At 56.7% G+C, this 14,591-nt stretch overlaps 1 protein-coding gene across 2 annotated transcripts; it reads right to left on the bottom strand.

Moving 5' to 3' along the window:
* Positions 1-667: 667 nt before the first annotated feature.
* On the bottom strand, positions 668-3,399 carry SLC51A (solute carrier family 51 member A). Of its 2 annotated transcripts, XM_064666190.1 has the most exons (9): positions 3,240-3,399; positions 2,946-3,040; positions 2,405-2,559; positions 2,215-2,288; positions 1,975-2,133; positions 1,731-1,842; positions 1,464-1,610; positions 1,173-1,278; positions 668-1,049 (listed from the first exon to the last, which is right to left on the bottom strand). In XM_064666190.1, the coding sequence occupies exons 1-9, from the start codon at positions 3,272-3,274 to the stop codon at positions 913-915; spliced, it is 1,020 nt and encodes a 339-aa protein (XP_064522260.1). In that variant the 5' UTR covers positions 3,275-3,399; the 3' UTR covers positions 668-912. The 2 variants fall into 2 exon arrangements, with proteins under 2 accessions (XP_064522260.1, XP_064522261.1); XM_064666191.1 differs by lacking the exon at positions 2,946-3,040 and having other exon boundaries at positions 783-1,049; positions 3,240-3,371.
* Between the last annotated feature and the right edge of the window lie 11,192 nt (positions 3,400-14,591).

The following is a 14,591-nucleotide window of genomic DNA, read 5'->3' as shown; positions in this document are numbered from 1 at the left end:
AAGCCTCTAGGAGGGGATTTTCTGATGGCAGAGAACAGCAGCAGGAGAATAGAGCTGAAAGATGCTAAGAATGCTGGTAGAAGCAAGAGCATCAGAGGGTGCTGCAACTTTTTAGGATTTTAAACATGTGATCTATTTATTTGAAAACACGGGCTAAGTTGTGCCTGTTGTGATGTCTGTAATGAACACTTGGAAGTCAAAAGATTGCCCAGTGGTTTCTGCAAGTTGCAATTGTTCCTGATGTCTGTCCCCACCTCTGTTCTAAATGTAGAGCAGATACTGGTACAGGGGCAAGGCTGGTTAAGGCAGCATTAACTACTTGCCTGTGTTACAAAGGCTCCTCTTTTTGTCTGGCTCCAGGCTGGCAGGTGTGGATGCTCCTTTCTGTGCTCTCAGGAGCAGCTACTGCCATGGAGAACGTGCCCCAGGGACAGGCCAGACCCATCCAGAGGTCTTGGGAGAAATCACCGTCACCCTGGCCTTGCCTTGGCTCTGGGACCCCAGGCAGCAGCACCCAGAGGTCATTGTCACAGCTGGATGTTGGGCACCCCATGATGGTCCCATGCCATGGCTGTGCTGCTCTGGACTTCATCCTCCTCCCCTGTATGGAGTCATCTCCCACCCAACCTGGGCAGAGATAATATGAACCCAGTCACCAACACAAGACTCAAGTACAAATTCACCTTTACTCAGTTCTAGACAAGAGCCCCCATGCTGGAGGCGGCTTCACTGACCCCCTTGGCTTGTGGCTTTCAGGATTCAGACCCTTTCACTCGGTCCCAAGATGCTCTTTCCCCTTCTGCCTCCTCTGCTGCCTGCAGCTCCCCAGGGCCAGGGGAGGAGATGGTTGTACAGGGCAGACCAGCCCCTCACCCCACTCTGCCCCTTGGCACCCCAGTTTCTCCCTCCCATTCACGCCTTGACGTCAGTGCCTGTGGGTGCAAAGCCGACGGGCTGGTAGCCTGGCTTGTCATCCTGCTTGCGGTAGTACATCCGTGTCAGCACTGCCAGGATGAAGGTCTGCGGGATCAACAGCTGCAAGTTCATCTCTGGAAAAGCAGAAGGGTCATTTGAAGCTGCCACCTTCCACCATGCCCCCTCCCCACGCCGCACCATGTGACAGAGGGGCCCAGCCAGGAGCACACAATGCCGTTCCCCGTCTCCCGCCTTACGCTGCGATCTGGCCTTGGAGGAGAAGGGCGGCGAGCAGGCGATGCTGCCATTGTTGGCCAGGATGCTGAAGATGGCAGGCTGCAGTGCCGTCAGGACGAGGAGGAGCTGCGACCACCAACACCACAAGTGGTGGGGGCTGCACCACTGCCAGGATCCCACCCTTCACCTTTCCCTCTGTCCTGCAGCCAGATCGGGCTCTCTCCCAGTGGTGGCTCTGTCCCACCATCTTCCCCCATGCCACTGCATCCCATCTGTGCTGCAGGAGGGTGCTGGGCAGGACAGGGGCTCACCTGGAAACAGGTGAACTTGCCCCGGATGTTCTGTTCAGCCAGGTGCTGCCGGGCCTGCCGGAAGAGGATGCCCAGGGCCCACAGCCCGAAGATGGTAGAGGCACCAACCAAGGTGTTGATCCAGAGGGCCACACTCTCCGCCGAAATCTGTAGGGGCAGCACACAGAATATATTCCTGGGCTGACAAAGCTGCTGGGAAAGGTGAGAGCAGGTGGAGGCTTCCTGTCTAGGACATCGCCCTGCCCATCCCTGTGCCCTGGCACTCACGTCAGCAGGGTTATAATTCCCATCGGCGTGCAGGACCAGCCCCAGGAAGACAGCAACTGCCCTGCAGAAGGCATACTGGAAAGTCCCCAGCATCATCAGTTTAAGCTTTTTCCTGGCATGGACAGAAAGACCAATAGCACTCTGAGGTCCCCAAGCCCCTGCCCAGGGACTTCTCTTCAGCCCAGCAGAAGCAGGGGCTGAAAGCCCTCCCCAGGGGCAGGGGTTTATCCCAGCTCTCCCTCACCTGTTCATGGTGATTTTGGGCAGGCAAGGGCAGCAGCAGCAGCAGGGCCCAGTGCTGACCACCATGGGCACATCCTCCAGAGTGCTGAGCACTGCCTCCTTCCCCCCAAAGCCCTCCACCATGACCTTCATCATGAGGCAGAAGCAGATGGCAAAGTACCTGGGGAGGAGGGGGAGGAGGAAGGCAAGTTAAGCCCCATGGGCTTCACAGTGCCCCTGCCCTGGGGTGGGTGATACTCACGTCGTGGTAGCCATCTCCACCACCATCGCGGAGCGTGGGAACCACAGTCCGAAGCAGCTGACCACAGACACAACCTGGGGGAACACGAGCTTGGCACACTGACACTGCCCCCTCCTGTGGGCTGGCACCCCTTGGGTGGCCCTGGCCGCCCGGGGTGATGCCCCACCACCACCTCCAAACTCCAGCTCACCGTAGGGGCCGAGCTGCTCCAGCGAAGGGTCTTCATCTTGATGGGGCAGCGGATCTTGTGGGTGAGGTAGAAAGCCTGTTCCACAAATATCGCGACCGACAGCAGCGTCATGATGGTGCAGAGGCCCATGATGGTGAGTTGGGCCGTGTCCAGCTCTGCCGGGGAGGGGGGAGAAGCCATCTTCATCCTGTCCCTCCTGGGGCCACTACTGCAGAGAGCTGCACCCCAACCCACCACCCCACAGGTTTGGGAAGCTCTGTGCCACACTGTGCACGTCTTGCTGTGCCAGAGCTGGCACTTCTGGCCTTCTACTCCCTGTCCCCTGTCACCTGCCCCAGTGCTGACCCGTCCTGGGCCATCCCCATCTCTGCAAGCAGGACTGTGGGATGGGAGGCTAAGACCCTGGCAGCACCATGCTGCCTCCCCCTTCCTTGGGGCTGCTCCTTGCTTGCAGCTGCTACAGCCACCCCACCACCTTCATCCCTTGTTGCTCCTGCCAGCAACAAGAGGAGGGTGTCCCCAACCCTGTCCCCCCACCTACGGTGCACCAGTTGCCGGGAGGTGGGTGGCAGGGAAAAGCAGGCTGCTGGCACGCTGTAGTTCCTGATCAGCATCTCCACCAAAGTGTGGGAGAACCTGTGGAGCAGAAGGGAGTGCTGCACAGGGCCACAAGGACACGGGGACACCCAGCCCTGCAGGGTCCCTGCAGTCCCCTGGCTGACTTGCCTCACCCACAAGTGACTCCCTTCCTTAGCAGATGGAATAATCCAAAATTCTGCTGCAAAAAGTTAGATTTGCCTGGCTGAAAAGCAGCATGGGGGGCTCTGGCACCCACCTGGGGTCATCTGCCAGCTCGAAGATCGGATCCATCCTGCTCTCCTCTCTCCGGCTCCGTCCCAGTGGCTGTGGGGCTGCTCGTCACCGCCTGCCTCAGCTCCCCTCGCCGGCCCACGGGGTCAGAGTCCCCAGGGCAGGGACCGCGGGCGGATGCCGCGCCTCGTTCCAGTTTAACCAGAGCCTCCCGTGCTCCCCTCCCTCTCCCGCTGCTGCAGCCACCCACTGGTGTCCCGGCCCACAGAGAGCCTCGGCCGCCCGGTTATCGACCCGGGGTGCCGGGAAGGCGACTGTCACCCGTGCCGGCAGTCCTGCGTGTCCCAGGGCACTTGTGCTGGGGTGACACTGCTGCATATCCCCAAGGGCAGCCCGGAAATAGGCTGGTGGTGCCATGGAGGGTCCAGGGCATGTCCTTCTGTCCCCTCAGCAGCGGTGGCAGAGTAGGAGGTGATGCCACAGGGCGGTGGGAAGCTCGCCAGCTCCTGTGCGGCTCTGCGGGCCCCGTGAGGAGTTTGTGGTGGCTCAGCTCCAGCAGCCCCGGGGCTGAGCCCTGCAGGGAGCAGCTCCCACGGCACCAGGGGGCAGCGCTGGCCCAGTGCTCAGCCCCGGCTCAGCACCCTGGCCTCTGGGGACAACAGCAGAGCCTCGGCCTGAGGAGGGGGACAGCGGGCTGGAGGTGGCACACTGAGTAGGGAGCTGAGGTGTTAGGAGCAGTGTATCCTTGTCTTAGAGGGATCTCAGCACCCTCATGGGTCCCAGGGTTGCCCATGGCTCCAGGTGTCCTCCCAGCACCCCAAGGAAAATGAGTACTGGTTTGTACTGGGTCCCTTTGGAGCCCTCCACCCTTTGCCCCTCTGGCAGTGGGCTCCTGCTGAAGCCAGAGTGGCACCAGGACCCCAAATGGGTGCCATGGATCTTGCTGTGGGAGCAGGATGTTGCCATTTTCATGGGAATGGGGTGGTGAGGTGGGGCAATGCCTCAGTTGTTATGGGAAGGGGATGGGGAGAGAAGGGTGTTGCTGTGGGGGCTCTGTCCCCTCCCCTCAGCCCCATTAACCAAGCCCCATATCCCTGTCTCTACAGACTGTACATGCTCCCTATCCTGCCCCATATGCTGTACCCCCATACTAACCTGGCACACTGCACGCTGCACAGCCAGCCCTGTGCACTCACACACACACACTTACCTGACTTTGCACAAGCAAACCCCCCACAGGGGGTGACCACAGCCCTGGGTGCTCCTGGACCCCACATGGTGCAGGGGCCCTGTGGGGGCCCCCCCACCCAGCACCCCTGTGCCACACCAGTATCACCGCCAGTGTCTGGCGGTCACTGCTATGTCACGGCAGGCCCGCTCTCCTGCCTCATCTACCTGGTGCTCATCCCCCTGCAGTCCATAACCACAGGCATGATCTGCACGTATCCGTGGCCCCAGGGAAGCAGAGCCCTGTCCCAGCACGCACGCACACATGCTGCACAGTGTGCTGTGCACACAGGCTGTGCAGGAGCCTGTTCCCCTGCCTGCACACAGCCCTGGGGCCAGCAACACCCATGGGTGCCCACTGCAGGGGGGCACACAGTGGTCCCCTTGTCCAGCACACCTGGGTCTGTCTGTCCCTGACTCTGCTCTAGCACCATCATGACCCTCCTTGTCACTGAGGTAGCACCAAAGCATGATTGAGCCCTGGGTCCTCTGTGTTCCGCAAGCACGGCACAGCCCGAGGTGCCAGGTATGGCTGTGGGGCATGGATCATCCTGCCAACCTGAGATGGGGATGCAGGACATGACTGGACCCCAACCTCAGAGCAGGGGGGCAGCCCCACATATTGATGCTCTGCATGAGCTGGTCCCACCATGCATGCACACACATGCAAGGAGGTTTCCATCGTTGCACACGCTCCCTTCTCCATCCTGTCTTGGTGCTGGATGCACCGGTGACACCAGCAGCACTGACCCACCTCCACCAAGCCCCCAGCCCCATCACCCTGCCCAAGACCACCCCATCCCACCCTGCATGAGGCCAGGACACATCCACACACCATCACACCATCCTGCTGTGGACACCACCCCAGAGCTGTCCCCTGGGGACATGGAGGGCTCTCACCCCTGCAGTTCATGGCACTGAGCCCTCGCTGCCCCAGCAGGACAGGACGTGCCTCCAAATTGCCTGCTTCGACCTGTCCCGGGAGCTGGTGGAGATAGGTGTGGAGAGGGGGGACGCAGCGGGATGGGGGAGGCCAGGATCCCCCCAACTTCTTATTTACTGCAGCCCCTATCTATGCTTGGTGGAGGGCACTGTCCGTGGAGGAGCTTCCAACACCATCCCCTCCCCACCCATCCGCTCCTGGAAACGGTGAGAGGGTCCTTGTGCTGCCCACGGGAAGGCTCCCAGACCGTCTCTGCCACCGTGGTCGGGTGAGTCCTGGAACTCGGCACCGCGCTCTCGGCTGACCCTCTGCCTCCCGAAACGTGCCGCGTCCCCTGCCGTCTGTGGTTATAACTGCACCGAAAGGGGAAGCAGTACTCAGCTGGTTGAAAGCTTCTGTTGTGGTGGTGTTCATTCTGTTTTGTTCTATATATATATTTTAGTAAAGAACTGTAATTCTTTGTTCTACATTTTTGCCTGAGAACCTCTTAGTTTCGAAGGATAATAATTTGGAGGAAGGGGTCTTCTTTCCATTCCAGTCAGGTTACTGCCTTCCTTGGCAGACATTTGTCTTTTTAAACAAAGACAACCAGTCACCCTTCTCCACACGGGCTGCTACCACGGCCAAAAGGTGGCAGGAAGGGCAGGAGCCAACAGGAGGTGAGCATCCTCTGGCATGGGCAAAACTGGGGGGCAACAGATAGGTCAGGCTCCCACCAACTCGACCTCAGCCCCAGACTCCCAGGATGCCCCTGGGCAGAGCAGCCCCAGGTATAGGGAGCCCCTTTCCTGCCAAAAATCCCTTCATCAGAGAGGGGGAAAAGGAGCACTGAGACGGGAGCAATACATGTACCAACCCAGGGCAGGAGTGGTTTGAAGGCTCATGGCTCCCTCAGAATCGAGGTGGCTGTTTTGCCCTGAGAAGCTGTCGGACAAACCAGCAGCAGTGGTGGAAAATCTCCCCATTTGCTTGATTAGCTTTTTTATTCTAAACAAAACTCTTTGACCACTGAAATTCTGCCCCCAAAAAATAGTCAAGCAGACCCTCTTGGCATGCCAGCATCGCCCACGCTGCTGCTGTGTCAGCGTTCCCCAATACTTGGAAAATCCCTTGAAATGCAAATATTTGCATGGGTTTTTATACAGTTTTCCACCCATTTCTAATTCCCTGTGGTTATGGCCAGAGGAGCTGACCTTGGTGGGCACAGCAGGCTCCCAGCCGACCATCTCCAGCTTCCCCATGGCCAGGACACGTCAGGGCGTGCAGATCCTGCTGGCAGTCATAAGGCTGCTGCCACCATCTGCCTTCAATGCCCCACCACAATCCACAACCTCCCAGTGCAATGGCCTTGGCTGGACCCCTGCAAATCCATCAGCATCACAGCACAGGACTGGAGAGGGGTCCCGGACCTTTGACCATCCCCCTGCAATGGTCAGCGCGGGGAAGTGACAATGCCCCTGGCCCCAGCACAGCAGGAATGGGGCCGGCTCCCCTCAGCCCTGGGTCTGGAGCCGCCCACTGATAGGGATGGCAGGGAGCCCTGCCTGCGGATGGCCTGCAGATAAGGCCCAGGTGCTCCCCACCGATTGCCCTGGGAGGCAGCTGGTGGGGTGGGAGCTGCTGTCCCTGGAAGATATGGTGATGAGGGAGCAGTGAGCAAGGAGGGCAGGGGGGCTATTACAGGGATACGACACACCAAGCCCCTGTGGGTCCCCTTCTCTGGGGACAAAGGCACCCTGAGTGCCCTGACAGCCCAGCTGGTGTGGGACAACATGTAGAGCCCCTGGCAGAGCAATAGCTCCCATCAAATCCTCCCCTTCCCAGTGGCGACCAGTCTCTCTGACACTGGAAAACACCTCCCAGTGCCCTGCAAACCCACAGCACTGCATCACGGCTCACTGCAAGGCAGGGTCAAGGACCCCACCATGCCTCAGCTTCCCCATCTCTAAAATGGGGCATGAGGGCATAGAGGGCTCAGTTTCTCAGTGCTCTGATGCCTGGGGAGAGAACCATGCCAGGTGTTATTTATAGACTGAGCTGGCATTTCAGATGGGGACAGGCCCTGAGAGCCAGCCAGCTGCCTCCAGTCTCTGCCTCAAGGTCACCAGGAGAAATGCTGGCCTTGGAGGGGCTTGGGGTAGGAGTCTTGCTGGCCTCAGCCTTTCCCTTCTGTGAAGGGAAAATCCCCTTCTGCCAGCATGAGGCAGTAAGGATCATTCCCACTAAATACACCAGCTCCTGAGCCTCCTGCCTGGCTATGGGTGATGGGACACGCCAGTGAGGTGGCTGTGATGGGGGAACGAGACCGGAGGTGTGCAGGAGGAGTGCAAGGGAGAGCTGGGGATTTTTGCTAACCAGAAGAGCACACTGTTTCACAGAAAATCCAGCCCCCGGATGTCTCAACTTCTTGAGAGGCAGAAGTGATGCAGAGGGGGTGTGAGCAAGATCCTCCCATGCCCTGCTCCCCGCCAGCTCTGACTCTCAGAAATACTGCCCAGCCACGGCCATGGGACCAGCTCCTGTGCACAGCCCTGATGACACTGCCAGGGACCCTCCTGTTCCCTCCCCGGACAGAGCTGGATACTACCATGGATGCTCCCACCCTGACCAGGCTCCTGTGCTGCCAGGTTGGAACAACCAGGGCATCACTGTGTCCCAGAGCACTTAGAGGGGTGACCCCCAGGGAACTGGCTTGCAGATCCTCAGCAGCCAAACTGCAGTCCAGGTCAGCAAGATGCCTCTTCCCAAAACTGCTGAGACTGTTTGACCATGTACATGGAAAACCCACACATAATGTATACACATGCATCTATAAATATGTATGTGACTTTCTACACTGTCTAAGATATAGTGGATATAAACTGCGATGAGCTGGGATGGGTGTGCCCCCAGGAGTGGAACATCTTGTCCTCACAGGCTTGCTTATCGCCCAAGCCGTAGCCTCAATCACACTTCCAAACCACTGCTCCCAGGGCACTGGCCCTGCTGCTCCCACCCAAGGGTCCTCACCAGGGACCGAAGGGGCTGCCCAGGGCAGGGGGCTGTCCTTCACACTGCCCAGCACTCTGAAGGTCATCTCCCACACAGAGAAGAGGAAGAGGATGTTGGGGCTTGTCCCTGGCTTGAGAGGAAGTGGAGTACACCATGAGAAGGAAGAAGCCCAGCAGAAGCTGGAGGAAACCCTTCTCCCATCTGGATCGAGGCCATCAGAGTAGCTTTGATGGTTCCAGCCTTCTCCTCTGTTTTGAACAGAGCCTTACAGATTGGGTACCTGATAACACCCCCATCTTCTGCCCAGCCCTTCTGGCCCCCTTTCTGTTTACTTTTCCTCCCAGCAGCCCCACATCTGACGGTGCCGCGCTTGGCCAGAGCGGAAGTGACCAAGCTGTGGGGCTCAGCATGGTGAGGCCTTTGTGTCCTTCAAAGGGGACGAACAAACGGCTGGCAGTCCCCAACCCGGCTGGGGAGATCCTGTGGAAATACCACGGTCAACACCCTCAGGAGTCGCTTCCGCCCTGCTCCAACCCTTCAGGCACAAAGAAGTGTTTTGCTGCCGTAAGGTAACGTCTGCATTTCCAGTGGGTTATCCCAGTGACATGCCACTGTTTTCTCAGAGCTGCCTCCAACCTCTGAATGAAAGGGCACCTTGTTTGAATAACAGAGGGGCTTTCTTGTGCCACAGCTACCTAAAATATTGCACGTCACTGCCGATGTTTGCTTTTGGAGAATGACTAGGTTAACACGCCCTCTGAGCGGGTTGTGAGCGTTTGCTTTGGTCAGGAGCTTTATTTTTACACCGGTCTGTCTCTTGCAAGAAGCTTGCAGGTGAAAATGCTGAGGCTTTAAAAAGTCCTGCCTCAGACAGACAAATATTTTCGCAGAGAGCCAGCAGAGACACAGCATGTTTGTGGAAGGCGGGTGGTGCTTCTCTGATGGCCCTGAGCCCTCCCAGCTCCATAACACCAACCCACCAGCCTCAGCCACCCCACGGTGACCACAATGGCCTGGGTCAGGCACAGGGAGCAATCCCACTCGCTGGGGGAAAGCCTTCAGCCCTTTGTGAGACTTCTTCAGCTGTCCCCAAGTAATGCTGCCTCCCACTGCAGGTGGGAAAGCATCCGGAGTGCAGCTCAAAAGGAACCAAGAAAAACACCTCCCTTCCCTTCCTGTCACCAGTGCCAGGTCCACACCAGGGTGCCATGCAAGCACTTCCACCCACTGCCTGCTCACTCTTGCTTTGTCAGGGGAGGAGGCAGAGAGGTGGGAGGGGATGGACATGCCCAGAGAGGTGTGGGCACACACATGGGTGCTCATGTTCACGTGGATAGGGGCTTACATGTGGACGTACGTGTGTGTGTGCCCAAACTTGACATGTAGATGTGTGCGTACACGTGGTTTTATCCATCCTGGCTGCGAGCACAGCACCCTATGGCACACTACAAGGTGCATGGAGCTGAGGTAGAGGGTGGCAGAGGCCTAGAATCACCAGCTCTTGCTGACAGCAAAGCAATACTCAGCCCTAGCCAAGCCTCTCTTCCAGGTATCACTTCTTCCCCCAAGTCCCTTCTGAGGGATAAAGCAAATGGACAAGGTGTTTCACCCCCAGTCTCCAATCATGAAGAAGAGAAGGGAGGGCTGGGGCAGCTCTAGGAGAAATGCACATTGCCCTGGGCCCCTTTACCCTTTTTGCATCATGGAGTAACAAATAAAACCTCCGAATTCACACCTGCCATAAAAGCCACCAGGACATGCACAGGCAAAGAAAGGTGCTTTCTCCAGAGAGGGGTAATCATACCCAACAAACTCCACAAAGGCATGCGGCCGAGGAGGGAGCTGGGATGGGTGCCTGCACCAGCACAGCGGGCTCAGCAGCCCCTGGGGCAGTTCTCGTGGACATACTGAGCCAAGCAGAGCTAAAGGACAGGTTGGTGCTGAAAACAGTCCCTGCTGACCGTTCCTTTATGACCAGAGATGACTAACAGTCAGGAGGTAAAAACAAATACCAGGCTGCTCTTCACTGGGGAAGCAGAGAAGAGAGCAGGGGAAGTTGTTTTAATTGGTTTGACCGGGGAGTTTTTTTAGCTGCAGCAAAGACTTTGACTTTCGGGCCACATTGAGACAAAAATACAATCTGACATATTTTTTTTCCCCTAGGGTAAAGTTAGCTTTTCCCACCAAGCAGGGGCCTGCCCTGCCATGTGTGCATCCTAAAGGATGCCTGCCGTAAAAGGGGGTGATGAGCAAGGTTGTGCCTCCACACAGCCCACTGTGGACCTTTGCTTTTGACACCCCGTCCCTTGGAAGGGCACGTGGGGGGACAGGAGGCTGTTGCAGGGCAGACCAGTGGTGATGGGAAGGTCAGCAATTTGGCTGAGGCACAGGGCTGGTTATCTCTTGTTTCCAAGAGCTGGAGAGTCATAGCCCTTCTCCAAGCACACACATCCTGGGAGATTTGCCCTTGCAGGACTGGCCTGCTTCACATGTCTCAGGGAAAACCATACCAGACTCACGTTTATATCAGCCTGCTGCCTGCCTGTGCCCAGCGACAGGGGCTGGCTGCAAACTGCAGCCCACGGGTTTCAGCTCAGCCTCTGGGACCCCACAACAGCCGAAGGGAAAGGCATGAGCCCCCCAGAGCCATGTCAGGCACCCGAGTGCCAAAAGCATCCCAAGCCCTCTGGCTGCCATAGCCAGATCGAGCTCCCCTGGTTTGAGCATCACATCTCACCCTCTGCTCCATAAATAAACCTACAAGATCCCTGGCACCACCTGGGTCCCCATGGCACAAAGCTGGCACACAGGCAGCCAGGGGCAGGTGTTGAAGAGTGCAGAGAAGGGGCAATTAGCAGGTAGGGAGAAAGCTCCCACTCTCCCTGCTCAACCCTGCTGCACTAATCCCACCCCAATTAAAGCCCTCCCTTTGCTTTCAGATATTGCTTTGAGACATTAATCCACCCAAAAAAAGGCATTTCCAGCAGGCCAATAAGACAAAGCCAAATCTCAGTTTGCAAAGGCTTCGGCACCTGCCTGGGAGTGTTTAATTACCCTGACAATGGCATCAAGAGCAGAAGGGCCATGAGAGCCCTGCAATCACAAATCCACAAAGGAGACACCGGCTTTGCCTGCTGCTCCCACACGCCTGGGGCCAGTGCCTGCAGGCTGCAGCTACTTCCCAAAGAGCAGAACCATCATCCAGGCCTCCTAGGGACACGTTTTTTCCCCACAGAGCCTCCAATGCTGCACAGGGTACTGGCTTCTTTATGTTGTGGTTTTCCTTTGTCCTCTCGGCTGCTCTTTTGCCAATAAATGCACTTTATAAAAACACAAAGCAGTGGACAGTTCTAATCTCCTGAGTCAACATGTACTCTTATCGCAGAGGGTGGTTCCCACTGAGCAGGCTCAGGCTGTCCTTTATCCAAAAGCAGCAGTGTGTGCACACACTGCAGAGCAAATCAGAGGCAAAACTTTCCCGGGCTTTCCAGGCTCTTCTGGGAGCCCAGGAGAGAGCAGACAGGGACTCTTGCAGGACTGGATCCTGCTAGAGACGTACATCAGGTACTGCAGGACCCTGTCAGGCAGGCACATATCTGGCATACCAAGCAGATCCCTCCCATCATATCTTTATGTCTTTTTCTGGCTCTGTCCAGGGATTGTGCAGAGCTGTTTCTGTTAGGTAAAAGTCACTTTCCTTCTGGCCACATGTGCTTCTTGACTGAAACACCACAAATTTTAGATGGTATGTCTGGCTTTCTAGGATTCAAACCACCTAGAAGGGAAAAACCCCAACAGCCCCCAGCTGTGGCAACTGCTGATTCAAGGAAAGTCTGTGTAAAGTTGCACACAAAGCACTTTGCAAATGGAATGTGTATCTGGAGGTGCACTGAAGGAGGAGAGAGGAGGAGTGTGCTGCACTCCAGATACAGATCAGCAAGAGCCAGAACAAAGCAGGACCAAGGAAATTCATGAGAAACCCATGATCTGGAGGCAGAGACACTCAGGACTGCGTCCCAGCTCTTCTGTCTGTGTTCTCCCTGCTGCTTTTTTTCCCTTTCCGCTTCCCACCACTCAAACCCTCTTCCCCTTGTGCCGACACAATGCCGGGGCCAGGTCCATGGGTAGCCATCAAACACACGGGCTTTTTCTACAGCGCAGAGAGAAACAGACCTTTGATGTGCCCCAGGGTGGCCACGCTGTGTCCCCTTGCTTTTCAAAGGCCGATCCTTAGCTATTGTACTCACGTCCTGAGCTTATTTGTACACTTGTCGGAGGCCCCCAGCCCCGCAGCCCCCCTGCCGCAGCCACAGCCACCCTGACCACCAGATAAAAGCAGCCAGGCAGAGTTTGCTATCAGAGCAGGGACAAACGGCACAGTCCCGTGGTGCAGCCAAGATAGTGGGAGCTTTGCCGGGCTGACCCCGCGCTGTTAAAGGCTCCAGGTCAACAACAGCCCCTGCTAGATCTCCACTGGACACAGCTGCCCACCACAGGGCTGCTGGGCCACTTTGTCTGTTGGCAGGACTGGTATCAACCCCATGCACACCACGGAATGTCCTCGTGATTCTGCTCTCCCCCTTGGCTGCACCTGGGGAGGGTCAGTACCTTGCCAAAAGATGTAGCTGCCAGGTGGGAAGCAACACTAAAGCCTTGCTCTTTGCTCATTGCTTCATCTTCCTGTGTCCTCTGGGCAGGTCTAAAGCTAGGTAACAGTCCACCCTTCTCCCTGTAAGCAGGGTAGGGTCATGCAAGGAGCACAGAGGTGTCCCCAGGACTTTGGGGGTTAAAATCCCAGTGAAAACCAGTCTTTGCAAGCAAGGAAGCCCTGTTAAAAGAGCCAAATTGTTTTAGTCCCACTGGGGCAGTGTCCAAGCGTGAGCCTCTCTGCTGGGCCTCCATGCCAGCCCCAGGCAAGCAGAGCAGCAATAATGAGCATCACCACATCCATGTCCCTTGTTGCGTGATGGGAGAGATGGGGAGGTGAGCCTCCTCGCTGCAAGGAGGCAAAAAAAATCTTTCTTTGGTCTTTGAAGAGGAGGTCCAGCTCTTGCTGCAGGTGCCTTCCAGGTCTGCACCTTCATAGGAACAAGAGCCTGCACTACCCTTGGCCCCACATCTCTCCTCCAGGTGCTCAGCGCCTGTTTCCTCTCCAGCTAACAGGAGGGAGCATCAGGCCAGCTATGGACAATGAGGACAGCCAAGCCAGACCCAGGTGCTTCCCCAGGAAGGATGTAAAGACAGATGTTTGAAGGAACGACAGCACTGCCTCAGCTCTCAGTGTTACCTGCTGTGTTTCCACGCTCTCAAGTGCCTTTTTCCTTGCCTCCTCCACAGCCCCTTTGCTACAGGAGAAGAGGCAACATATCCTCTTCCGCATGCCAGTCACTGCCACAATTGAGAAATGCAGCAGCGAAGGCCAAAACCACATGGTCTTCTAGAGGATGGGGATATTTGTGGTGTTGTGAAATTCTTGGAGGTCGAACTGGCTTGGGGAGACAGAAGCAGAGAGGGCAGGCTATCCTGGGAGCCATGCTTGCCAGCCCTAATCTGGAGGGAGAGGGGTTGCAGCATGGCTGACACTCCAAAAACCCAGATTTCACACATCCCTTCTGGGACATATAATAGCTGATTGCACCCCGGTGCAACCCATGAGTTGAGTAGGGAGCACAGACAGTGTATCCCTCAAATCTGCTCCCAGGAAGGCTGGAGCTGGCACTTTTCAGAGTGGCTGTCGTCCAGAGGAAGCAATTGACAAGATCAAAGTCTTTCTTTTGTCCCCAGATGCCTGTTCCCTGCCTGGCCCTGAACCCTGAGGTGCCTGGAATGCCCCACAGCCCCTGTTGGGCAGAGTGCACAGCCCACAGGAGCCCTATAAATACCTCCCACACCATGGGCCACCGCATCTCCCACAACACTTGGCCTCAGCCCAACAGCACGTCCAACTTAACACCACACTCCAGCACCTGGTTCTTGGCTTTTCCACCCCTTCTAGACTGAAGAGCCATGTTAGTCGCAGTGTTTAAGTCACCTCCCAACACCGTTTTTGATAAGCTGCTCGCAAAGCAGCTTTTAACTGCATTTTAACTGCCTTAACATGGGTGGGACAACTGGTCACACGAGGGTCAGCCAGCTGCAAAACTGAAGTGAAACTGTATGTTCCTTCCCATATTTTGATCTCATGTTTCAGCATTAATCCCATAGGAAGGACATTGT

Source organism: Pseudopipra pipra, chromosome 10 (assembly GCF_036250125.1).
Source record: "Pseudopipra pipra isolate bDixPip1 chromosome 10, bDixPip1.hap1, whole genome shotgun sequence".
In the NCBI taxonomy this organism is placed as follows: domain Eukaryota; kingdom Metazoa; phylum Chordata; class Aves; order Passeriformes; family Pipridae; genus Pseudopipra; species Pseudopipra pipra.
This window is presented reverse-complemented; position numbering and strand designations above follow the sequence as displayed.

Coding starts and splice junctions, on each gene's coding strand:
- SLC51A (XM_064666190.1), bottom strand. CDS start 3,274: ATGGATCCGATCTTCGAGCTGGCAGATGACCCCAG. Junction 2,560..2,945: donor CTCCCGGCAACTGGTGCACC/GTAGGTGGGGGG, acceptor CCTCCCCGGCAG/AGCTGGACACGGCCCAACTC. Junction 2,289..2,404: donor GGAGCAGCTCGGCCCCTACG/GTGAGCTGGAGT, acceptor GTGTTCCCCCAG/GTTGTGTCTGTGGTCAGCTG.